Here is a 27,516-nt window from a genome sequence, read left to right as displayed (position 1 = left end):
CAACAGAAATCCTGGGGTGGAGTCTAGCCTAATGGGTCACGTCATGAAGGACGCATTTGTTTTAAACCCGGTTGGATTTTACTATGGCACTTTTAATTACATGTATTTGAAATTCATCAACAATTCATCAGACATTTGAAATAACTAAATAAAATACTAAATAAATAACTTAAATGGTAAATGGACTGCATTTATATAGCGCTTTTATCCAAAGCGCTTTACAATTGATGCCTCTCATTCGCCAGAGCAGTTAGGGGTTAGGGGTTAGGTGTCTTGCTCAAGGACACTTCGACATGCCCAGGGCGGGGTTTGAACCGGCAACCCTCCGACTGCCAGACAATCGGTCTTACCGCCTGAGCTATGTCGCTATTTATTAAATAAAATGTAATAACATTTTTTTTTCGTAGAATGTTTTTGATTGTATGGCATTGCAAAAAATCTAATGCTCATCAATTAAGGAATAAGGTATTACGTACAAGTCGTCATTAATGTATTTAATCATACATGCATTATTGTCATTAGTCTATTCATACGCTACAGAAACAAATGTAATGTCCCTGATTATGTTTGCTCACCTGCTAATCACAATTTTAAGACCATAATGACCATTAAGCCAGTCAGAGCTGATTTAATCAAAGTCCAGATCAGGCGATTAGATAAACACCAAGCCTGAAATCCGTGCCCTATTCTTCAGGCTAAATTTGTAGCGTCGCGCATTTTCAGCCTGAGCTATTAGGCAAAAATCAAGGCAGCTGTTGATTTTTCCCACACAGAGGGCGAGAGCAAGACCACGTGGGGAAGGGGAGGGGCCACAACACACGAAGAGGGAACTCTTCCTAACGAACAACCTGCCCAGGACTACAACAGCACAACACCGATCCGTCACCGGGCCCCAGACAGGGCTCATAACAAACCTGTCTCCGTGTAAAAACGCAACACGCCGTCTAGAGGGGGCACAGAGCACAAAACAGGAGATGCCAGGTAAGCCAAGGAGCAAGCAAGCCAAAAGTTGCTTCACATGCCACACACTTTAAAACCCCGTTCAGCAACCTCAGCTAGCTCCCGGAAAATGCATTCAATTGAAAATTTCATTCAAATGAACAAATTCATACTTTAAAAGCTCATGGTAGGTATCTTGTACTGTGCGATTACGTAGATTGATCATCAATACGTATTCAGTTTTCTGTTAGTCCTACTTTCTGCTTTTTTCCTCCCACAAACTTTGACTTTTCTTCCATTTCAATTTTTAGCAGCTGCAGTTCAGGTTTAGACTTCTCAGTTTAGGCTGTGATTTCAACTCATTCCGAGGTGCTTAACTTGAAAATTCCCACCAGAAAATGTTTCAAAAGATATAGAGGTTCTCTGAATGGTTTCAACAGAACATTTTTACCCACTGGGAGGATTATGGATAATAACAAGAGAAAATATTAATTGGTTCAGGGAACCAATTTTCTCCATTTTGCTGCTGTCAAAACAAATAAACAAAATAACAACAATAATGCACAAACTAGATATTTCTAAATACAGCTATTATGATCCTTATCTATTCACAATTTTGGCAATGGATGACTTGCATTTGTTATTTTTAAATTTATTCAGTTAAACAAATTTTTATTCCTATTTTTTTGTCTCATCAAATTTCAAAAGTCATGTCTGATTATATATCAGGTTGAGCATGGTGACATACCAAACTAGCTGTGGGGCTAGTCAGTTTTCAGTGGTAAAGGATTTGGACTGAATATTAAATGCATGGTGTTTTGTGTAAAAAGTGTTTAAAAGCATGTCTCTACTGTTAGATGAAATACAGTCATATTAATTCAAAATCCATCTCTGGTTCAGGGGTTCTGTGACAATGTGAGCTAAGGAATCGTACTGGTAAATCTCACTTGCTCTTATACAACCATAGCAAGCACGCTATGTACAACCATAGCAAGCACGCTTTGGGAAATTCACTAAAAATGATGAGAGAAAAAAAAAAACATTAAAAAAGGATGTTGAAAAAGAAAATCCACACAGGGGAGGGGAGAGACTTACTTGTAAAAGGATAGTCTGGTCCAATGCAAAAGAGACACAGAAAACAAAGGAATAATAATAAAATGATAAGTGAAAACAGAAAGGCAAAATTGGGCACAAAATAAAATGAAATAATGGGGGTGGAGAAGGGAAACCTTCACACAAGCACAATAAGTTATGAAGATCTGCACGAAGCGACAGCCACAAATCAGAGCAGTCACTCATTTCCCAAATACCCTTTGTAATTTGTAATCAAAGATTGAAGAAAACAGGATATCATACAATATATCAAGCATACCATACTGCTTCAGAACCGTGTGTGTGTGTGTTTATGTGTATACATACAAGCACACGCCTCAATAGTGAGAGCTGTCACCTTTCATTTAATTAGTTCATTTGCCTCACCTCCTCCTTAATAACTTTTGTAGGTCAACGTTACCCTACCTAAAATAAATGTCATTTTCTTCCAATGCAATTTCTAATATTTCTTCCAAAAAAAAAAAAAAAACTTTTTAATGTTGTCCTTATCTTTTAGTTAATTTTAAAACAAACTTTTAATGTTAATGTCAAACCATAATTTTTTTGTCATTTTTTTTAACAAGTTAATAGCAGTTTTTAATATGTTATTATAGCATAACATTCCAAAGTTCTGCTAAGATGTTATAATCTCTCATTAGCAATACCCAAGGGCAGCGATGAGATTTAAAACCGGAAAATATCTCACTGACATGAATATAAAAAAAGCCTGTTTTTTTTTCATTGCAATTTTAATGACAATGCTCCTTTGAGATGAGTCTGCCGAAAAAGCACAATAAATTATACAGATTCATAATTAAAATGTCAAAAAGGGAAGTAATAGCATTTTTTTTGCAATAAGTTGTATAAATTATAGCTGTTTTCTAGGACATCTAGGCTGCACAAATAGCATAAATCTGCCCTTCAAAAGAAGAGAAAAAAGAAAAACAAAGGGAGAAAGGTTCTTGCGTGGGCATACGGAGCAGCCTTGGCCGAGCTCTCCGCTCCACAGCTGCATCGCAGCGATCACCCTCAGAGTCTCCCGAGGCGCGGCGAGAAACGACCTGCTTTCAGAGCAGATTCCCAAAAAGTGTGCTTTAAACGCAGACCCCACGTGTGTGGAAGCTAACGGACCTGCGGCAGCTCCAGAAGACAACAAAAGAGTCCCAAATTAACCCCCCCAGCGATCACAAGCCCACAACAGGCTTCAGACGCGCCAGTCCCTTCCATAAATCTGACACAATGAGTGCTTTCAATCCTGTTCCAAATTGTGTGATTCCACTCGCAATTTCTCCCAAGATTCCAAAAGAAGACCCCCGTGTAAAGATATCATGCTCGTTTTTTTCTTTTTACTTGTTCTGCTCAGTGAGGCTTTTTCCTGCAGGCACAGCGGCAGCCTGTTCTGTCATTCGCTCAAATCCCATCCAATCCAGAGGCGGGCTTACGGTTTACCCACCATCCGTTCGTTTAGAGGCAGACAACGAACACCGACTCACGACAGAGGAGAACAAGATGTAGTCACACAAACACAAAGAAAGAAACATTTACCACCAGGGGGCGCTGAGAGGGTAGGCACCGTGGACCCAGCTTCGGGGCACGGGGTACGGGGTGCGAGGTGCGGGGTACGGGGTGCGGGGTGCGGGGTACGGGGTGCGGGGGACTGGTGCGGTTAAGCGCACCCGGGCAGCTCTGTACTTACGGACTGGCTCGGTCTTGAAGGCGTACGGCTCGCTGCTCTCCCCCTCGCCCTTGCCGTTGATGGCGGACATCTTGACCTCGTACTGCGTGTCAGGCCTCAGGCCCGTGATGAAGATCCGGTTTAAACCTCCTGGGGGAAAAAATAAAATAAAATAAAAAAACATCACAACATTCTGCTTTTACACAACAGACAGAGAGGCAGATGTGTGTACACGGAGAGACGAGCTGATAGATAAATAACAATGATTAATGACTTCATAAACAGCTTGAAAGGCAGACTAATAGATAAACAAACAGCTACATACATCCACCTTGCTCCTCCCCAGAGAAAAGTAGAGCAACTGTTAAATCAAAATAGACACAAAGTTCACAGCGACACTGTCACGTTACCTCCACACTTCTCAGTGCATTCCACAGAAAAAATCTGAAACCCATTTTAACACATCTGAACAACTGCATGGACCTTCACTGTTTTCTTCTCGTTAAAAGAAAATCGCAATTCCATCGCATTTCGACGGACATCTTTTAACCCCGTGCGCTCGATCGTTTGGAGTCACGCGAGCGACATTTAGGACGAAGCTAAACTGAAGGACGGCCAGGGTTCCTTCGGGGACTTGCGAGGCGGTGTGCGGGGCGGGGCGTGCCCAGTCTCTTCATCTGCTCTTAAAGACAGGATTGGTCACAGGCTCCAGCCCGGGAGAGTGGATCTCACGGCTATCAGAGGCAGAGGCGCGGGCAGACCTTACTGGGAGTTCGCTCTCCGTCCTCCTAAATCAGAAATCGAGACGCGGTTGCCCACATGAGAGCAGTGGGTGGTGGGTGGGAGGGTAGAGGTGGGGGCTCACTGCTTCCTCCAGTCTTTACCCGAAAAATCCCTGGGTTTTTAGACCCGGTCACAACCGAACGCACAAAATTATTCCGGATTATTCTGCATTGGGATTTATGGTCATTTTTCCATTAATTATGTCTGTGCAGAGGCACAGCAGATGCCCAGGCTACTCTACTGGGAGCACGTCCAAGAGAAGGAGGGACTGAAAAACAAATAACATTTTCCTCAGTCACGCGCCCGATCGCTCCCATCTGCATTCACCAGCGCTGCGCCTGGGGAGACGGGCGCTTTCAGCAGGGAGCTGGTGCAGGAAGGTAAACGGACAGAATCGGTAAATAGAAAATATTCATCAGATGCAACAGGAAATAAGTCAAAACAAGGACACGCAGTGTCAACTGATGCAAAGCACCAGGCGTACGTAGCACCTTGCCTGCTTACAGCTCCCCGTTGTGGAGAAACTTTCAGTCCGCTAAATGTGAGTGGGTGGGTGAGTGAATGAGTGAGCAAGCGAGTGAGTGCATGAATGAATGAGTGAGTGCATGAGTGAGCGAGTGCATGAATGAATGAGTCTGTGAATGAGTGAGAGAGTGAGTGACTGAATGAGTGAGTGAGTGAGAGCGTGAATGAATGAGTGAGCGAGTGAGTGTGTGAATGAATGAGTGAGTCCGTGAGCGAGTGAGTGTTTGCGTGAATGAGTGAGTGAGTGTATGAGTGAGTGAGTGAGTGTGTTGTATGTGAGTGAGTGAGTGTGTGAGCAAGAGAGTGAGCATGTGAGTGAGTATGTGAGTTAGTGTGTGAGTGTGAGAGTGTGTGAGTGAGTGAGTATGTGAGTTACTGTGTGAGTGTGAGAGTGTGTGAGTGAGTGAGTATGTGAGTTACTGTGTGAGTGTGAGAGTGTGTGAGTGAGTATGTGAGTTACTGTGTGAGTGTGAGAGTGTGTGAGTAAGTGAGGGAGTGAGTTAGTGTGAGAGTGTGTGAGTGAGTGAGCGAGTGAGTTATGTCCATGAGGTGCTTCTCATCTAACAATGCCATATTAACCTCCATGTACTTTTCATCAGGTATTAACATTTAACCGTCCAGTCCCGTTCCATCCCATCCTGCGGGCGACTCACCGTCCTTTGCTTCGTACGCCCGCTGTGCCCAGCTGGTGTGGCCCACCACCCGCCACTCCGCCCTGTACTTGAGCACGGGCACCCCTCCGCTGGACTCGGGCTCCTCGAACTCCACCTGCGCCGTGCTGGAGTACGGCTCCACCAGCTCCACGGAGGGCGCCGAGGGCACGTCTGCGGAGAGAGAGCGGTTAGACGTCCACTAGGGGGCGACGTACACAGCTCCGGACATGTCACATTAACCTGACAGACGCACCTTGTACCACAACGCTAATAATAAACAAGCAGCATCTTCAAGATCTCAGAACGCTTTACAGTGAAGACATTCCGCCTCAACCACCACTGATGTGCAGTACCTACCTGTCTGAATCATGGATTCAAGTAAGAATTCAATGTAAATAAATGCCTTGCCCAAAGACTATAGATCTGTTCTTTATCAGAGGAATTCAGTATCTCTATAGTTCTCAACGAAGGCGATAGCCAAAATGGTAAGCATTTAACTCTACAGCCATTTTCTGTTCTGTCAAATTCTGAAAGTCTTTGTTGAGACACAATGCATTGTTAAATCACAGAACATCATATTAAATCCATTAACTCCATGATATTTTATTGAACTTGTGTACATTGTCAAAACAGCTCTCCAGTAAATTAAGATGTTTCTGCAAATGTACATTATCTTGTTTGGTGTACTTCTGATGCTGCGATGAGATCTTCTCTATCATTTAACCTCACGTGTACTAATGAGCACATGTTCTGTCAAGAGTGCCACTTAACCCACATTAGTACAAAGTAAGACTTGTTCATATCAGAAGTGTAATAACCCGTACTGCCTTTTTAGCAATGCAGCTCGTGTTTCTGCCATTATCCGTTCCTGAGCTCTGCAGATCTCACGCAGTGCAGAAAATAGAGGCACCTAAATAAGAGTCTCCCTTTTATAAAAACAAGCAGGAGAAATTGACAGAAGCAGATCTGTGGTCCTCTGCAGACAGTCGGCAAAATAACAAGCGGAGATGGGCTGGATGTCCTGCTCCCATTTTTATTTTATTTTATTTATTTCACCTTTATTTACCCAGGGTAGGTTTGCTGAGCACGGATGCTCTTGTGCAGCAACGCCCTGCTTCACACTCATACACATTCACACCTGGGAGCTGCCCAGTACAAACACAATCCTCTATTGTTGGCCACTGAGCAGCTCCACTGCAGCTCACAACATTTTTTAGCCAATTAAATCATGGGATGATTAGGTGGAAAGTTTTTGCGAGAGCCAGATCTGGGATTTGGCCAGGACACCGGGGAACCCCGTACTCTTTGCGAATATTGTCATGGGATCTTTAATGACCACAGTGAGTCAGGACCTCGGTTTAACGTCTCATCCGAAACACGGCATCTCCTACAGTACAGTGTCCCCGTCACTGCACTGGGGCATTGGGGTTTATTTGACCAAAGGGAAGATTGCCCCCTACTGGCCCACCAACACCACTTCCAGCAGCAACTCAGTATTCCCTGGTGGTCTCCCATCCAAGGAGGCTACTAACCAAGCCCACACTTGCTTAGCTTCAGCCAGTCGGCAGGAGCAGAGTGCGTGGTGCTATGGCTGCTGGTCAATGATAAAACGTGCAAACACACGCGCACGCGCACACACACACACACACACACACACACACACAGACAGGCACACACACGCACACATACATACACACACACAGACACAGACACACACACAAAGCTGATAAACGCTGGGCTGTTTACTGACCTGCCTGTATCAGGAGGAACTCCTTGGACTCCGTGCCCAGGGCGTTGGAGGCCGTGCAGTTGTAGCTGCCGTAGTCGTTCTGCGAATCCGGAGTGACCTGGACGACAGGAGAGGACCTGCACATTAACCTCTACCTTGTCCCGTTCTCTCTCTCTCTCTGTTAGAGCAGGGCCTCTGGTCTCACACACAGCTCCACAGACACCGTGGCCCCCCGCACCAGCCCTGGCGGGGGCTATGTGGACACGCGGACCGAAACTCTGGAACGCGCTGGCTGTCCCTCTCTCCCCGCGGCGCCCGTGGCGGGTGGGGGCGGGGCGATATTTCGGCCAAATCGCCCTCCAGGCGGCCTGGCTCTCCCCCCACAGCCCCTTGGCAGAGCTCAGGTGAATAACCCGCAGGATCATTACATGGCCTAACCACAGCAGGGACACAACACAGGCCCACCCCAGGTGGTGCTGGGAGATATCACATCGCGCGCATTGCCAGATGCTCAGGAAGGGCGGGGCAGCCTGTCGCCAGGTGCCTGTCACCGTATTATACCGTGCGTTTGCAGGCACGCTGATTTCAACTGCCATGAATTTATTTTTAACCTGTTTATTCTTTCACTTTTTGAGCATTTACCATTATACATTGGCCATTATACAGTATAACCTGGATATAGAAGGACCACTACGTATGGTGTCCCTAATAGGACATAAAAGGACATTATTATTAACCTTTCCGTGCATCCTCACAGACATGCCTGAGGATGAGGAGGGATGAGGAGCGACGAAGAGCCGCGAGGGGCAGCGTAAGAGCGGTAACGGCAGTCTCGGCCGGTCGGTCGGCCGACGGTTTCCCGAACGAAAGAACGATTTTTAAAAAACACATTTAGTAACATCGGTGGATTGCAGCTTGAAAGTACGAATGGAGTGCCCTTGCTGGAGATACTTCACCTGAATTGCATACATAAGTGCATCAGTACAGCGCATGCACACGCACTCGCATTACTGCTCAAGTGCTTCAGGTATCGGGCGAGGTGTCGATCCGACCGCACCAGGTAAGGTCTGGAGTGTTTCTGGGTTATGTGCGCATTTCCTGATTAATCCCCCCGCCCCGCAGCGGCTGTCACTCAAAGCGCCCTCCACAATCATTGGCTTTTTCAGCGCCGCGGTTTCCCTGTCTTAACCGGCTGCTCTCAGCGGTTAGCGGATTATTGCATGTTGCCGGGCAGCGAGGAGAGGTGGAGATGGACCCAAGCTCGCAGAATTAAAGTGCTGGGTTCGAGTCCAAATTGATGACTGCTGTTCTCTTGAGGCAGGTACAGAATCCAAATCGGTTCAGTAAATATCCAACTGTGCTGATAAATAGCTTTTGTCACAGGCAAATGACAACTTGATAAGTTGCATGAAGTGTACTTAAAAGAGTGATTTATTTAAAAAATATGGCACTGGACCGGTTCTCCTGCTGAGAGAAGGCAAAGGCGACGCTGCCGCGGGCGTACCTCCAGGTAGCTGACAGAGGGGGCGCTGAAGATCTTGACGTTGGTGGTGTTGGAGCTGGGCAGCTGCTGGCCGTCGCGGAACCACGCGATGGAGGCACTGGGGTGGGCCAGGACCTCGCAGCTGATGTTGGCGGGGTTTCCGTCCCAGGTGTAAACCGTCACCCAGCCCGTGATCTTGGGCGTGTCTGAAATGGCGCACCGACATCAGTGACCAAACTTTTTTTTTTTCACCCTTAGAGGCATGAGTCATTCTCAACATCGAACAAAAAAGGCACTACTGAACCAACCATATTCTGATTAACAGAATAGATCAAATGTGTGCCAGACAGCACTAGATGCAGATGTGTATAGATCAGACCTGGGTCAAATACGTGCTCTGTTGATCTTGCCTGGTGTAATTGAGCCTGCCAATATGACACATTTTGAGAGTTTTTCATTGGCTCCAATACACCAGGCAAGATCAGTAAAGCGTAGAAAAGTATTTGAATCCAAAACAAATATGTATTTGCCCCAGATCTGGTATAGATACACACCAAACACAAACAACTGCTTCAGTAAAAGCTTCAGTTTTTGTCATTTATTATTCTCATTCATGTAATATTGCGCGATTAAAATACATAATTGATGTCTTTTTACTGCATTTCGCTATCTCATTGCGGTCCCCTGTGATGGAGGATTTGCCTAGGGATGCAACAAAAAAAAGAGCTTTTAACGGAAAAGAGAGAAGAATCAATCAGAGGGAATAAAACAGTCCACAGATCCCGCAGCGCTGAGGCTGAATAATATAATAACAGGAGAAAAAGACGCTTCGCGTCTGAAATGTCACCACGCCGTCTGTAACACTCATGAAAATGGGGGAGGGGGCAGAGTCAGCCCGTGGCAGACTCAGGAAGCCCAAACAAAAAGCAAATAAACGAGGGACGCGTACGGGGACAAATATGCAAGGGCAAATAACAAATAAACAAAAAAAGAGAGCGTGTGGCATTCTTCATCTTGAACGGGCGTGCTTTAATTTCTTCGGCACTGTCGGCCTGAGGACTCACTGACGAGGCTCTCTGACAGGGCCATTTCTTTTGATTAAATCCAGGCCGGACCCCAAAGCGCCTCCCGGCAACAAAGAGGCTTCACTTCATTTCCAATCGGGCGATCTCCGAGACCTGAACCGAGGACCCGATCACTCACAACCACCACTCTCTAATTACAACTCTAAACTTCATCAATTGTGTGTTATGATTCTATCTCAGGGGTTAAACCACAGATTACTGGCGCGGGGGTAGAGCAACGAAGAGAGATAAGGCCTTCATTACATGCTATTTTTTCCCCCTCTGTTAATTTCCAGCTTTTCCAGAAAGATTAGATTTAATAGGTTTATGGCAACTTTAAATTTCCTTATCTCCATCTGGGCGGTGATTGGCCGGGAGGGTTTGAAGGGGAAATAAAGTAAAGCTCTGCTTCCGAGAAAATTATGGCCGAGCAAAGGCTTATCTTTCACGACTCTGCGATGGGTAATATTTCAAAAAGCCGCGTCTCACCTTCACAGTGCCTACAGGACAATGATATGAGGCAGACTCACCAGCCAGGGTAGGCATATAAATGACACACTGCCTCACATTCGTGGGGACTTATTGTAGGATTTATTATTCAGTAGCGATTAAAAACGTCTCTAGTCAGTGTGCAACTTCCCTAAACTGCATACCCAAAGCCCAACATAAGCAATATTTGTTTAAAAAAAAATTCATTATTATAAAAATAAATAAATAAATAAATATCACCAGTCTGACCATGAGAACTGTGTGAGTCAGGCAATCCTGTATATTAGCGACTGCACAGCTCAACTGGTGGAAAAGGACGGTGAAAATAAGTGAAGTAATAATAATAGCATATTACTGTAACAGGCGGCGAATGGAAAAAGACAGTCAAAAAAAAAAATCAGTCAAAAAATACACCTGTTTCTGTTGGGTAGAGAGTGGTAGAGGATGAGGATGAGGAGAGAGGATGTTTATGACAGCAGTGAATTAATAAAAAGAGGGAGGGGGGGAGAGATGGGAAACCTTTGAACACAGAGGCCGACTGTCCCTGCGACAGACAGACGCGAAGCCTAGCGTAGCCTAGCGAAGCGGCGAAGCCTAGCGTAGCGGCGCTCTCTTACAGCGGACTTCCAGGTAGGCGGCCTGCGCGTCGGTCCCCATGGGGTTGCGGGCGGAGCACAGGTACTCCCCGCCGTACGTGTACTGGACGTACTTGAGGGTGAGCGAGGACACGCGGGCGTCGCTGCGCACCACCACGTTCCCGTCCAGACTCTAGAGGGGGGCAGAGAGCAGAGCGTCAGCTTTTCGGCGCGCTCACCGTGCCGCCTGCTTCCGGTCGAGCTTTCGGCTGGAGAAACAGACCCCGCCTTTACCACAGCACACGCCGGCATCGCAAACCCATACAAAACAACCACAAGCACACCAAACAAGAGCAATAACATAAACAACAAGCAAAACGCAAATAATACACATAATAGAAGAAAAATGTGACTATACACATACATAAATGTGACAATACATACATAATAGTATAACAACAATAGTATAACAAAAAAGTATATACGTACAATTCTCCATGTAAAAAAAAAAAAAAAGTTAAGTGCATTTCTAAATCACTGGGATGGATAATGAAAAAATTCACCGAACGGTGCTATGGTGTCAAAATGTTATTATGCACATCACATTTAAATGGCAAACTAGACCGCTGTAATGTTCCCAAACAGCCGTCACCTATCAAATCTTTATGACACATCAGACCGAGAGAAGATTACATCCTATGCCTGATGACTACATTGTGACAATCAGAGAGAGAGGGGGGGAGAGAGAAGAGAGAGAGAGAGAGAGAGAAAGAGAGAGCGAGAGAGAGAGAGAGAGAGAGAGAGAAATATTATCTTCCAGTGGTATTGAAATGTGTTGTTTTAGTGTGTAGAAAAATGCGCATAAATGGCAAAGCATACGATACAGTAAAGAGCATATTTTAAATCTTGACGCATATCAAATGCTAAATTAAGGAAAAACACAACAGTTCACGCCTTTCCCCCCGTCTCCCCCCGCCATTAAGCCTGCTGCTCTGCTCTGAGTAAGGCAGGGCATGCCAATGGACCCTGCCTGCACTTCAACAAACCCCGCCGCCTCCCTGTCTCCACCCTGCAGCCGCTGCAGGAAGTCCCACATTTCTGCCATAGGCGTCTTACCTCTCACACCTTCCCAAACAATACATATCCATTTAAGCACTCATGCTGCTGAAGCATATATTTAAGTCATAAGGCATTCCCAGTGGCACAGCCATTTTGTGCAAGACACTGTCCACGCTACCTTTGAAAAAAAGAAAAGAGCTCTTGCTTTTATGTCTGTTCTCAGTGAAGTATCAGCAGAGTGCACATAGTTCTACAGGTGCCTGAGAGCAGTAGGGAGCTCAGCCAAAACTTGCTACTAAAAAAACTAAAAACATTAATCGCATTCATTTTTCCCCTGTTGGCACAGCTATATGTTGGGAATCGTGGTCATGGTTATTTAGTTTTGGCTAGCCGACATTAATTATAACTGCACAGAATAAACTGTCCCGTGTGAATGTGCAAATTCACGCATTGCATTTATATTTAGGCAATGAATGGAACAGACATTCACCCAATTCTAATATGCCTTCATAAGGCCAAGATCAGTGATCAGACCCTTCTTCTGGCTACATACTTAGGTTCAACACCAGAGCAAAGTGAAACACGCTACATGGGTGGGAAATGTAGAACGATTTTGAAACATTCCAAAACATCATAGCTCTCCAGGCTGTTATTCAAAGGAGCAGATTGTATCACAAGGAAAATTAATACCATTTCATAAAACATAAATAAACCATAAATTGAAAAACCATCTTTAGTACGCTCCACATTTTAATGAACATTTCATACATTCTTTAAAAAATGCGTTTTTTGCTTTAGGGCAACAGCTTCACTCTGGCTAGCCAATCATTTGCTTCTACAGGCATACCGCCATCTCAAAAAATACATTTTGATCTGAACAACAGATATGTCTTTTTGCCTGACATATTTCAGATGCCTTTTAAAGACATTTCAGTCTTTAAAAGTCTTTAAACTAAGCAGACGTTTCCCAGCCAACGAATGAAGCACTTCAGGGTTTAAGGAGAAGGCCATCCCCAGACATGTATACCACAGGAGGACATGTGATTTGCCTTTGACAAATGGGCACATAATGAGGGCTTAACAACGCTCTGACAGATCGCCCACCGCGGCGGAATATCGATACTCCCTATCTGGAACAGCCCCGCTCTCCGCAAATCGCAAAAAGAGCCCCGAGTTTCATCCGTCTTTGATGTCACGGCGAGATGCATTGAAATTCACCAGACGCGCAGAACTCGCTGTAGCGCGCGCAATGCGACCTGTTTCAATTATTACGCGCTGCCTCCCTTCCCTGACACAATCAGCACATCTATTACCTCTGACAACTGACATCCCATTATTCAATGCAAGAAAAAGGTTTTATTCCACCGGTAAATTTCCAGTTGTTTTACACGTATCCGCACGCAATTAACTACACGCAGGCAAGAGGTTTCGCAATGCGTTGCCAATGATGCGATGAATGCTGTAATTAACAGTGTAAATATGGCCAATCTGCCTCTGCTTTGTGCAGATTAAAATAAAAAGGTGAGTGCTCCAGAAAGTGCTAGGTTGTGTGGAGTTCACATTCGATTTAAACTCCCAACTGCGCTCACTTTTTTCTGGAAGGGGAGAGCGGAACTAAAAATCCACTCGAATCCACTCGCCGTGTCTGACAAAAGGCTTTCACATACAGGTAATTGCGTCTTCACGGTGCTCTTTTCTTGAGCAGTATCTCTAAGGACGGAAAGGACTTCACAAGTCTGCTCATGTTGTTAATGAACGTCAAGGGGTCTCGGAAAACATTCATTCAGACCCCCGAAACATCCACAGCCAACCCAGGCATTAATGCAAATCCTGTCCGCGCAGCCCGGCGCGATTCTTTTATTTTAAAGACGGCGGTCCGTGAACAGTTCAGCCGTAACCCTCATTAGCTGGTATTGAAGTTCGGTCGAATCGGGAGCCCGGCGCATTAATTATGCCTCGGGCCGAGCGGGGGCCGCACAAAAGGCCTGCATAATTCATCACCCGCTCTCTCGCTCTCTCTCTCTCTCTCGCTCCGCTGTCCGCCGCGCGTCTCGGTCCGCGACGCCGCGACGCCGCCGGCGGGTTTGGGAAGGCTCCTCGCTCAAATCAGCTCTCCCGGTCCCCTGACCTCGCCCGGCACCGCGAGTTCACCCCCACCGCCCCGGACTGCGTTAAAACCGGTTTCAGACAGGAACGAGGGGACGCGGCTCGTCTGCTGCAGCCTTCAGGCCGTGGTTCTGGAGCAGCTGCGAGTAACTCCGGCTCACTTTGTTATTCATACATCACACGCCGCTGGCAGACGGTGTTTCTGGAACAGAATTCTGCATGGCCCACAGCCTGCACCCATGGATGGGTTGGGAAGGCTACTTTCAATCGGGATAGGGGTGGGACAGAATTCGGACATCTTGACGAAGGCCGCCCTGATGACCAGCTGCCCTGGGAAAGGGGTGAAAACGCACCGTGCCAATGGCCCAAAACTCACAGCGACCGCTCCCATGAAGCTCTATCCATGTAAGGACTTTCTCTGGCATCTATAGAAGAGCTATCTAATAAAAAAACACCATGAAAAACAGATTTGTTTACTACAAGGGATATCATACAGGGCTTCAAAAATGAATTGGACTGGGTAGCTGGCGAGATGGCTTAGGCACAATCCGTTGATCCAGGGCTAAAACATGGTGGGTTTCCGACCACAAATCCAATTTGAATCTCTTACTAGTACCCCGTAAAACGCTCGCATGTCACACTGTCTCCCTCCTGTGCACCAGAGGACCACCATTCTTCTCACGTCTAAGGAGATGCAGGTGACCACACCAGGCTTTAGAGAAAGACAAGAAAATTTTAAAGAAAAGTTTATTCACATGCTACTCAAAATTGAGGGGACATTTAACTGTGCCGCCCCAAAAAAAGTGCCAATGCATTCATTACAAAAAAGAAGCATTTTCAGTTGAATTATTTATTCAAAAAAAAAAAAAAAAAAATCTAAAATAAACAATTTGCTGGAAGCAGCTGAGAGGGTAACACAATATTCCAGCCTTGTGTCTGTGAATCTAATCCCCCACATGGAGCCAGCAGAAACCTCATTAACATGTGTCAGAGACACGCTCTTGGCTTGTTCAACAAGTCTGGGAGGAACAGATACCGGGAGCGCGTGGAGGGGCGGGGGGGGGAGCGCGTGGAGGGGGGAGCGTGGATTCCGACCGCACGCGAGCCAGGACCGTCACGCGCACCGGAAAAAAATTATGTAGCTAATTATTATTTTTTGGAATTAAGCTTTTTTTCTCCGAGGAATCGGTAGAAATAATCAGTACAGATAGCGGGGATGTTGTTTACGGTTGTTGTAACGCAGGGGCAGCGGTACATGGGGAAGAGGGCTCATATTCACCGTTGGGTTTTTTTTGGGGGGGGGCGTTAATGAAAACCCCGCGGAGCGCGAAGGGGCTGAGACCGCACGGCGCGTTAAATCCCTCTCTCTTAACGCCGCGCGTTAAGAACGGCACCCTGAGCACGCGTCAGAGCGGCGGCCCGAGTGCGGCAGCAGCTCCCAGCACGGCTGAGGGAGCTTTACAGCGCGCCAGCCAAGCCGCGCCCCTTCTCCACGCGCCTAACACCGTACTTAACGCAACGGAGAGATGTTTTCACATGGAGAAGGTTAGGGAGGGACACCCATGAAAAAAAGATATTACGTCCCTTCCGCAGACACGCTAACTACACAAAGTATCGTCATACTCTCCAACACAGGCATTCTCAGAAATAAAACTAAACATTGCACTAGCTACTATGCATACGGGGGGGAGTCCATAATGATCACACGTACGTTAGCAGTTTACTAAGGGTGTGGTCAGAAAATGCAATCACCCATCGTGATAGTCTCATTAGCTTGGAAAGTTAGGGAACAATTCCATTGAGCCAGGGAGAGGGTTCTGCTTGTGAGAGTGTGTTGCAGTGTTTACTTTGTGCTACTGCTTGCATTAACACTCGTCGATTGTCCTGTGGAGAAGCAGGTGAAGACATGCCCATCACCTGATGTCACACTGCAGCTACGACACCTTTTCGGGAAAAAAAAGGCATTACCAGGGCCACAGAGTGGCCGTGTTTAGCATCTGCACGGCAGCCACCCGCTACCAACAACGCAGGATCCATGTCTTCCATAAACCATGACACAGCCAGGGCCTACCCTCGGCAACACGCCTACACCACACAGTTAACAGCAAGTGCGAGGGAGCATTTCAAAGAAAAAAAGATACTGCATGTTTTTTTGGAGCCATTACATTCTTGTTCTTTTCAACACAGAAAATCAATTAAATGAAAAAATATGGGAAAACCAGTGCTTTCATCCAAGAGAAGGCATTTCTGAGGCCCAACTTCTGACTCACTGCGGAGATGACGTGGCAGGGCTGCAAATGGCTTTGATAGCTTCATGGAGGTAAACATGGAAACAAAATAATCTGCAGTTTAAAAAAAAAAAATTTAAATCTTTCATGGAAATCACAACTTATTTGCACCAGTGAACGTCAGCATGGATGAGAGAAACATATCTGACCCGAGCAGTTTGCTAGGCTGGCTGTATTTTGACGATACAAAAATGACTACTGGTGAATGGTGAATGCTTGAGTGTCTATATAAATACAGAAACATCTCTGAGGAGTTAAAGCCTTTTTCTCCCCATGCTCATTTTTACAATTTTTTTAAAAATTGGAAATTTAACTTTAAAATTGAATTCCTTAGCGTTTTCGTGCAAAGACATGTCCTTTTTGGTGTACTGTATGTGTGCATGTACAACAGCTAGGCTACTCCACACAGAAGACGATGCTTTCTGAGGGATAGCATTGCTGTCCTGTAGGTGTTAGGTAGATGTATTTCTAAAATACTCAGGCAAAATGATACTTGAAATCAAAGTACAATAAATGTGTATATATATGATCGTTTTAAATGTATATTAAATTATCATAATAATATAAACATTAAAGACATAAAAAGGCATAAAAAAGTGTTGCAGAGGCCAGTGAGAGGTAAAGGAAGATTTGGTCGGCAACCGCATAGGCTGTGTGTGTGTCGCTTCAGAAAGCCAGTGAATGTTTTAGCTCAGCAGAAAAAAATTGATGTACTATTGAGGTTATTTATCGGTATGGAAAACAAACAAAAGAGATTTGTTGGGGGGGGGGGGGGTGGGAGAAAAAGAGCGACTCAGCTGAAGTAATGTCGAAACGTGCCGGTCAGAGCTTCTCGCTGCGAATAATGAATTGGAACCCTGCAGCACCTCCTCCCCTACTGAATTTCATCACACAAACACGCAGAGCGGCAGGGTGATGTGGGGTGGGGCCGTGTTTGGCTTGGATAGATCAGCCCTGGTTCAGGTCTGGGGAGTGTTGGCCCCTCCCCCCCCCAACACAACATCACAGAGTGGACTTGACATCACAGCCCTGAACCCAACACCACCCCCACCCCCCACCCCAGAACTGACTGATTGCTGTGGGAGAGATTCAACAACCAGGCACAGAGCCCTGGGTCCCTCAATAACAGTAACACTGGATTCTGTTCATCTGATTTATTCATGCATTAACTGTCTGGATTTGACTGGAACAGACTAGAGTGTCCGGTGAACAGGAAACCCAATACACCCAACCCTGATACTGACAGATCTGCAAAGCAGAAGACCTTGTTTGGTGAGCAAACATTTAAAAACTATTTAGAATATTTTACACTATAATCAAACCCTACATGCCAGCCAGATCCCTCCGTTCTGCTACCTCAGGACGCCTGGCACCTTCCCCTCTTCGCACCTGCACTTCCAGAACACGTCTCCTGTCTGTTCTGGCCCCACTATAGTGGAATGACCTCCCCATGGAGGTCAGAACAGCTGAGACACTGACTCATTTCAAACGACGACTGAAGACTCACCTCTTCAGGCTGCACCTCTCCCCATCCCTCCCTACCCCCCTGTAAATGACTGTAAGCTTAGGGTTGTAACTAGGCAGCTGTTTCGTAGGTGACTTAGGTGCATTAACTGTCTTACCTACTGCTTGTATTTTTTCCATAGACTGCGTTGTTGCCGTTATCGTTGTGTTAGTGTTAATCAGTTTAACCTTCAGGGTCCAAGTTGAACTATGCGGTTGTTCCCTGCACTTGGACCGGTACTTCTCTCTAGGGTTTTCGTCATACTTGTTCCTGGTTATGGTTATACACTTTGTTGTACGTCGCTCTGGATAAGAGCATCTGCAAAATGCCTGTAATGTAATCTGTAATGTAATAATTACTCATTGCAATTGTTTGCTGTGTCTCATAACTCATAATAAAATAGACTGGCCTTCAGATCATGTGATAATTCTCTCATAAATTTGAATAAATGTGAAAATTGTGCTTACCCTGTTAATTACATTATGCGTTATGAATATCCTGCGCATCTCCATATTATAAACATGCTACCGAAACTGTCAAAGGAATTTAAGACTGCAGCATGTGTAGGTGTAAACAGATTTTTCACGCTGTGTCACTTCAATGTCACAGTATGAAATGTGATTAAATAGAAATGTTTTCTACTGAATGAATGTGCTAGGCTAACATTAGCATGGAGACTCTGGCTACGCGTTTAGTAGCCATACCTTGTGTTTCTCGGGACGAGTCCAGGAAGCCTGGAGAAAACAGACACGGGAAAATAAAAAAACACCAAGAAAAGAAGCACAAAAAATCAAAAAAGTCCATAAAAATGAATCCTCAAAGTCACACAGTTCAGAAGACATGCACTGCATTGAAATGCACATGCTCAATTCTTCATGGGTAATGTACGTTTTACCTGTTCTAGTCCAGTGAAATGGGCTTACGTTAAAAACGATGCATGTGTTTTCATAAGAAAGAGACATGTTAATTTTCATAATCAAACGTGCAGTATCAGTGACAATTGCAGTACATTAGATGCATTTACTCTGACTGAGACTGTTTATTTTTTAACAATGAGTATCGGCTCACATTTTGACTGATGCTCCATGGCAGAGAAGGCACCTTCTCTATCAGTATTTCACATCAAATTCATTTCTGCATGGCCACATATCACTCAGATGTAACACGCCATCTTTCAGGAATGCATCCCAGCTATGAAAGTGAAAGGGTAGTAAGTTTTTTCTTAACACATTTTTATTCTCTAACTTCCCCATGTCTTCTGAAATGTCCAATTGTGATGCAGTAACATCCTCCTGCAGTTGTCCAATCATCTGGGAGGAGTGGCTTTCACGTTACGGGGTGGAGAATAGCCGGCCGGCTGCACCCTCCCTCCCTGGGCTAGGTTGCGGCCCACGGGGGTCCCTGCCGAGGTCACCACTGGCAAGGTCAAGGTGCGTATCCAAGGACAGACCACTCAACCACGAACCAGTGCTTTTAGCGAATGTGCCAGAGATAGACCTTACAGTCACAGGTGTATCGAATCTTGATTGTTGTGTTTCCCGTCAGCGTACAGCCTCAGGAAATGCAACTACCGAGATACGATCTAGATATGAGACCGGCCATACGCCTGCGAACAGCGATAGGGAAAGCAGGAAAGACATCCCAATTTCACAGAGTCACTATCGTCCACGCGTGCACTGATTCAACAACGCTCTGCACAGGATTTATACCATGTAAAAAACATTCAAGGGTTGAGCGTTTACTCATTTGCCCTTCCGGTAGTTCATCTGGCTGAAGCCGAAGAACCTACAGTAGCATCATTTTTTTACCTGACTGCCTGACCTTTACCGGCCAGATTCACGACAAGACAAGGAGCTTGCGCTGACATAAATGTATGTGTAGGCTAAGCCAAAGTGAATTAGGCCATGGACACTGCGGACCAGGACTGTGAAGGACTATACAAATTGACTGTATGAATGCGTACGTCGCTCTGGATACGAGCTTCCGCTAAATGGCTAAACGGAATGTAAGGACCCGCGCAACGCGGTTTGGTTTTGTTTATTTTTTATTAGCGGGAAGGGAGGGGGTGGCGGCAGTGGTGGGAAAAGTCAGGGTAATAGCAAGTGTCTATGAGCTAAAGGGTCCCTTGCTGAATGGTTCATGTGTTTCGAAGAATGAGGATGATCCTCTCTGACTGCCGATGTGTTTTTTGGGGAGAAACAGAGACACCCTGATTAGTCCATTTGTCTTAAGGACGTATTGATGGACCTCTGATTAATTAGTTCGTTTTTAGAGAGTGAAAATGAACCTCTGATTCGTTCATGTGTTTTCAGGGAGTGACAGAGATCCTCCGATCGGTTGATGTATTTTAAATGAAGGTGACTGGTTCCTGGGTGTTCTCAGGGACATGACTGGTTTGTGTATATTTGGGGGAGTGGCAGAAGGGATACTCAGGTGCACAGTTGTCTCTCAGGATAAATCGGAATTCAGACCATGGAGCCTCAAACAGCTAAAATGCAAGCCGACATCTTTCAGAAATCATTGGACTATAAGAGCCTCAGAGCCCTGTACAAGCAGTAATTGAAATTGAGAAAAATGGGGGCAATTTGGGAGTGATTCTAAGCCAGCCATCTGTGACCAAAACTGACTGATCATTAGCATTCTGATCAACACCCCGAGTTTTACAAATTCATCCTGAGTATTGGCTTCAAACCAACCACGCTCCTTTTAAACAGCCCTGCACATAATATCAATCTGGAATCAATAGTTAATTTTGACTGCCGTTTATCCACCCTGGACACCCCATATACAAACATTGCTCGCCCCTCCCCCACCCGCTACGAGCTTTCGCTGAAATTCAAAGTCTTGTTTGTTAGGTGAATACACATGCACGTGACACTTGTTGCAACAGCCATTCCAAAGAGCAGGCAGCTCACTGTACGACATCATAACAAATGACATCATTCCAGCCTCTGTTTTCGGACGTGATGGATGTGCACTTGCAGAGTGCTGGAATGCAGACTGCACCCCACATCTGTGCCAAACGGGAGAGATGTGAGCAGATGAAGGATGGCTATGAGCACGTGCGGTATGCAGATGAGGTATGACAGAACGGGAGTGGGCTGGTGGAACACGACAGGACACGACGCAAACGGCTAGGACAGCGCTCAGCTCGTCACCACATAGCAACGGTGTGCAGCTTTTTTTGATTTTTTAAAACAACTTTTATGTATTTATTGTATTCATTGATTCCTTGTAACTGATAGGAAAAATGTGTTTCAAATTTAGTGACTGTACTTTCAAAAATGATACCATAGATAAAGAGGTGAGCCTATTCCAAAAAAAAAAAAAAAAAAAACTTAAAAATAAATAAATAACATGGCAGGAATGTAAAATTCCTGTAATGGCAGGAATGTACCATTGCAAAAAAAAAAAAAAAAAAACTTTCTCCATCAGTGTCCCTCATGACTGTGTGTGTGTTTACTCGGAACTCACTGCCCAGAAACTCAGAACTTGAAAAGGCTACACCCAAACATTCCTTACAACAATCATATAAAACGATAAAAACATATACAGTTAAAAAGATATTGCACTTATAATACTTGGGATTGAATTCTATTTAAGTTATTTTTTCCCACAGATAAAATCATTTGATTTGCCAGCACCATGGAACTGATATTTTTATATATGCACTGCTGCTTTTATTTTGGCCAAAGTGTCACCTAGGACAGGTGGAATCCAGGGAATACCCCACAGAAAACGAGCTGTTATCAGCTGAACACATTTCTCTGGCTGTCTACAGGACACAACAGCTGCTCCCCTCTGAAATTCCATCTTTTGTTTTTTGAGGCTTTCCAATTCGCGATAAGCCATAATAAAAAGAAAATAATAAAATAAATAAAATACATAAGAACACAGAAAAGAACGCGGTATGAAATCCAAAAGTCCAAAATTAATCAAAACGCCACTCCCATTAAGAAAATCCGCAGCGGTCCAATCAGCAAATGGCTACGATAACCCCATCCGGGAGGCAGTATTTCAGGCAGAGCACGCGCTCGGGCCTCTGGATTCTGTCTGTGAGTTACCGCGTGCGGCGCGACAGCTTCCCGAGACCTCGCAGGGGGCAATTTCTATTACCCTGGGCCCGCTGTCGGGAACGACCGCAACAGCGCATTCATTTTGATGGACTGTTTAATGCCGAGGTCACGTGGCGTCACTCTCCGTCTCTTTCCGCTCACACCTGAACTTTCCTGCACTCAAATGCTGCAGGACTCGCACGGCAAGCTGTCAGAAAATAATGAGTGATAAGCTGGAAGGAGAGTTCTCAATATCCCCTGGTTTATGCAGCTGAATACCGTACCTGCTGAAGCGTGGGAAGACCAGGGCAAAACACAGTGCACAAACACCCCACCATTCATTTATTATTACTATTATTATTATACGTAGACTACTGCAGTGTGCCTAGAGACAAAGCAGCTGTTCCTACACCCCTCCTCACCAGGCGGGGGAGCAGGTAAAGTACCCTCTTCCCTTATTTGCTTCTATTTCAGAGCATCGCTGCTCTGCCTGTGGTGCCAGTCCCTCTCTCCAGCACCAGCTCACCCATCTCATTGCTGCCTTCCTGTCTTCACCCTGTTCCACTTTCCAACACCAGCTCACATTTCCCATCAGCACCCCGAGCTAAACTCCTCACACATGGCTCTTCACAATGCCCGTCCCCATAGCCACCGATAAGGCTGCAGTCAGAATCACAGGTCACACGGGGAGAAGGAACATGAGCAGCCAGCAGAAGAGTGCCACACGGGACACTACCACCTCCAAAACCACCACTACCACCACCACCTCAACCACCTCCACTACCACCACTACCACCACCACCTCAACCACCTCCACTACCACCACTACCACCACCACCTCAACCACCACCACCACCACCACCTCCAAAACCACCACTACCACCACTACCTCCAAAACCACCTCCACCACCACCAAAACCTCAACCACCTCCAAAACCACCTCCACCACCACTTTCACTACCAACACCACTTCCAAAACCACCTCCATTACCACCACCATCTCGTCCACCTCCACTACCACCACCACCTCAACCACCTCCAAAACCACCTCCACTACCACCACAACCTCAACCACCTCCAAAACCACCTCCACCACTTCCTTGACAACGCTAAGATACAACAGTAGTCACTGCGATATTACTTCATCACTATGATAAGTTGTTGCATAGTTATGTAATAAACTTCAAGCTTAGGGCTAAATCAAAATGTTATCCTAAACACTATTTTAAACAGTGTTCCTTAATGTGGTCTTGGTTCCTATTAAATGTAGAAATTCCAACAGAGCTCCATTACACATTTTCTAAAAGACCGAAGCACCACTATCATCAAATCTAGCGACTAGTCATCGAAGGTGCATTAGTGCTCGTGGTAGAGTTTTGTCATGATGAACCATAGTTCTCAGTCAAATGTAGTGAGTCTGCAAGCACTTGACAAAACAACACAACATAACTTTTAGCACTGAGTATTCTTTATCTTATGAATCCTACTACTGCAAGGACAAGGTGTCGATGCTAAGCTCATACGCTCCTGGTTTCCAAACCGTGGTAAAGCACAATGCAGTGCAGTACATCAACAAACATAAATTGGAACAAGCAAAAGCAAAATTAATGGGAGGCACAGAAACGTAGAGAGACAGGCCTGCTGGGTTGTTATAGAATGGCGAATCTGGGACGGGCTGGCATGCATGTTTATTCAGAGCCCCAATAAGACCCATCCACAAATGAAGCTGGTTCTGTAAAGTTGCTCATTAGTTTTTATTTTCCACCAGCTATGGCCTCACCCATTCCCAACCCCGTCCCCAGCTGTGAGAGTTAGTGCTTTAATGAGACTGAGGGACCAGAGAGACAAATTAAAAACAAAAAAAAAACCTGCAGCATGTTATAGCTCATTCACTTTCTCTGGCACTGGTTAGGTCTGAAAAGAGATCGAAAAAGTACCTTGAGAGAGTTGGAGGAACAGAGGAGAGAGAACTGGAAGCAGAGGGAAAGAGAGAAAGGTAGAGAGAGAGAGAGAGAGAGGTAGAGAGGAGAGAGAGAGAGAGAGAGAGAGAGAGAGAGAGAGAGAGAGAGAGAGAGAGAGAGAGAGAGAGAGAGAGAGAGAGAGAGAGAGAGATTCTCCAGCAGACTGAATATTGACCCCAGTGGTGTTGGTATCAATGGCAGTTTTGTTGGATGTAGTTGGTTTTTCAAATTGTGTGCTTGTTTGTTTTTTGATGAGAATGTAATGGAACCAAACCAGATCCTGAGCAGCCAATTACTATTATTCTAATGTTTTTGGTCGGTGTGAAGCTGAGCTGCGCTACACTGAGCCATGCGGTCGCACGCACACGCACACACACACGCACACACAGACACAAACGACACCAGCGTTGTGCAGGTAGGTGTTTGGCTTTCTCTCTCGCCCATTTCTCGAGGAACACGCCAAACTGGGACCGTGCGTTCCACTGGAGTGAGCGGACCGGTGAGAACATGGATGGGGGGAGGGGACGCCTCGTGCCCCCCCCACTCATGTCTCAGCCCCCGCCCCCCGCCGCTCACTCCGTGATGATGATGGGATGGCACGACTGAAAGATGACAAACCAGGTGGATGATGGGTATTTTCTTTGTACCCCCTCGGAAGAAGCAAAAGAAAATGACAAGCCAGGTATCGCGTCAGAGAGGACATTCCCCCTCTGCTCTCCGTCTGGAAGGGAGTCTTCAGAAGATGTATGGCTCCGTAGTGAACATGCAAACATCTTTTTACATCAAATTCACCAACCCTGATAAGATCATTGCCTCTGCTACTGATTTCCGCATCTTTCTTTTGAGAAAGAATGGCAGGATTTTAAAAATTATGAAAAGGTTTTTTTCAACCAACCCACTCCACCCCCTCAAAAAAACATAACTCTGTCTAATTGATTCTATCAGGGTTTTCGTTTCAAAATTAAATGGACATTTTGTATTGACGTAGGTATAGCAATTACTGTACCTGACGTCCAATCTCATACCTGATATATCCCAATAACAGGTTCCTGCAGAGGAAGAAACCAGTGTGTGAAAGGAGCAGAAGAGATCCCCGGGCCTGCTCCTACATGGGGAATTTGGCTGGCTTGTGCTGCATGGTTCTCCTGCGCTATGGGGCTCTCAATGGCTTCTATGGGTGGGATGTGGTTGCGCTAGCTTTGGGTTACATTCAATATTCAGTGGAGGAAAAAAAAAAACAGAAGGAAGGCCAGGTCATAGCCATGACCGTAGCTCCGAACGACAGCGACCACAGCGGTGCACCCCCCCCCCCCCCCCACTCCCCGAACGCGCACCTGCTCCCCTTCGCTGAAGACGCGGTGTCCGAAGCTCCACACGATGCTGGGGGTGGGGTCGCCCGTCGCCTCGCAGGTGAGTGTGACCATCTCGTCCAGCTCAGAGGCCGTCTGGTTGTCCAGGAAGGTGATCTTGGGTTTCACTGAAATGGGAACGCAGTCCACATATTTACAGTACGACAGAGACATCAGGCCACGGCAGATCTTCTTTCCAGTGACTCACCATCTTTTGTTTCTAGAACAGTTATTTTGTTTTGGCGGTTACTAATATTAAACATTTCTGACTTTCCCACATTTAAACTCCAGCAAAGACGCGGACTGATAATTTTGATTAGTACTCCTAGTGTTAAGTGTGGCTCCTTCCGCTTAACGCTGAGTGTTTTGCGTCACTGATAACAACGGGCTTGATAAGCTGTAATTACACGCGCTATTTCTGGTTATATGCCCACTCGGTTGACTGGTCTTGTCAGTAACAGTGAGGTTCTTCCGTAATAATAAACAGAGCTATATATATACCGAATACTTTTAGGCTGATTTCCTCTTCGCTGCTCCCTGCTTTGTTCTTGGCGATGCACACGTAGTCCCCCTCGTCTACCTTCTGTGCGTCCTTTATGGTCATCTTTGAGCCGCCATCGTTGAAGCTGTACTTGTCTCCGCTTTCAAGGATAACATTATCACTGTAGGAAAAAAAAAAACACAATATAAAATAACAAAACGATCTTGACAGACGCACACCCACACACATACGCTAATTTCCTTGTCTGTGCACTGTTTGAAAGGACAAAAAAACAACCTAATTAGTGATGCCTCTAGCCAAAAGGGCACCTACAGATAACTGGAAAAAAAGCAAACACCAACTATAAATTCTGAATTGACTGTTCTTGATTAAACTGCCTAGAATGATGTGGGGAACCAGTTTCCGAGGTGCTCATCTGTTTTGCCTTGCATCTCAAACATTACGGATATTGCAGTTAAGGATTACACGCTTTCAACCACAGCTGCCCCTAGTTTTGTTTTATTTAACCAGGAAAACCCCATTCAGATCAAAATCTCTTTTGCAAGGGGGACCTGACATAAAACACAACGTTACAAAGTTACACAAGACAGTAGACAAACGACTTACAGACATCAAATGGGGAATGAGACAGCAGTGTAACAGTAATTAAAAAGCAGAGCAGAGGCTATAAACAGGAACGTATTTTAGTCACAGAGTCATGTATTACATGTTTGAACTCAACTGAAATTAATTTGTCAAGTTTAAGATTTGTTATCGAAGATTGTTCCAACTGTAAGGTGCAAAATATCTGAAACCCAACTAGTTGATGGCTGAAGTCTGAGAAGTCTTTACCTCAGACTTCTATGGAAACATGAGCTCAGCTACCAGTCCTTGTGAATTCCACTCTTCTTTCAAAGTCAGACCTATTCTTCTAGCTATGGTAGCGGAGTCTTTTTATACACAACCGCGAGCATGCTGGGATGCACATTGATTCATCTACTCTGGAAGAACACCTATGGAAGCTGGTATTGCCAGGTCCGAGAACGACATATTTCCAGCCCAATGGCCTCTCAAAATCTGCCCGGGGCGTGGTAGGCTACAGGCTGTGAAGCACTGAAAACTTTTTCAGATACACAACTTCTGCCTCTGACCAGATTTTCAAACTAGCCCGAAAAACCCAAAACCAGCATCTTGGATTTATTCATCTGAGATTTCATCTTCAAAGCGGCCCAACAGGATGGAACCTGACAACAATGATGGAAGCACCTGCTTTAAAGTAACTCCTTTCCTACGTCTGCTGCACAGACCTCTCATGTAGCAGCGCTAACTCAGTTGCACACCACTGCATACTAATACTGCCTGATCAAGTGGTTGTTCAACTGCATATACGGCAGGACATGCAACCTTACATGAACCCTCTAAAACGTATGCAGGCCATCCAGGCTGTGACGGGAAATTCAGGGAACTAGTGAACTAGCCTTTTATTTATTTTTTAAATTCCGGTCGAGCTGGAAAACGTAAAATGCACAAATAAACGAAACAAAAAGAAAAGCCTCCTCAAATTCTTTGTCAAAGTTAAATAAAATTGCATTGCCTGTGCATTATGGTCAGACTGAATCATGGCCTAGACCCTCAATACCGAGTGGGAAGCCGGGCCAAAGGCAAATGGTGGGCTTTGATTGGTAAAAGCGGGGACTGATTCATCA

The 27,516-nt window shown here is 45.5% G+C and overlaps 1 protein-coding gene across 12 annotated transcripts in view; it reads right to left on the bottom strand.

Annotated features, from left to right (window-relative positions):
- The window catches only part of ncam1b (neural cell adhesion molecule 1b), a 201,892-nt gene that overhangs the window by 32,181 nt on the left and 142,195 nt on the right, over positions 1–27,516 (bottom strand). For 5 of the 12 annotated variants that reach the window (XM_064302979.1, XM_064302978.1, XM_064302984.1 and 2 more), the window contains exons 7-13: positions 25,831–25,991; positions 25,315–25,457; positions 11,050–11,200; positions 8,901–9,085; positions 7,418–7,514; positions 5,668–5,838; positions 3,728–3,856 (exon numbers count right to left, since the gene is read on the bottom strand). In XM_064302979.1, the coding sequence (XP_064159049.1) occupies positions 3,728–3,856; positions 5,668–5,838; positions 7,418–7,514; positions 8,901–9,085; positions 11,050–11,200; positions 25,315–25,457; positions 25,831–25,991 (1,037 nt within the window). Of the gene's footprint in view, positions 1–3,727; positions 3,857–5,667; positions 5,839–7,417; positions 7,515–8,900; positions 9,086–11,049; positions 11,201–18,668; positions 18,699–25,005; positions 25,030–25,314; positions 25,458–25,830; positions 25,992–27,516 lie in introns of all 12 variants that reach the window. The other 7 variants (XM_064302977.1, XM_064302976.1, XM_064302983.1 and 4 more) reach the window with 2 other exon arrangements.

The sequence above is a fragment of the Anguilla rostrata genome, chromosome 12, assembly GCF_018555375.3.
Source record: "Anguilla rostrata isolate EN2019 chromosome 12, ASM1855537v3, whole genome shotgun sequence".
NCBI lineage: Eukaryota > Metazoa > Chordata > Actinopteri > Anguilliformes > Anguillidae > Anguilla > Anguilla rostrata.
This window is presented reverse-complemented; position numbering and strand designations above follow the sequence as displayed.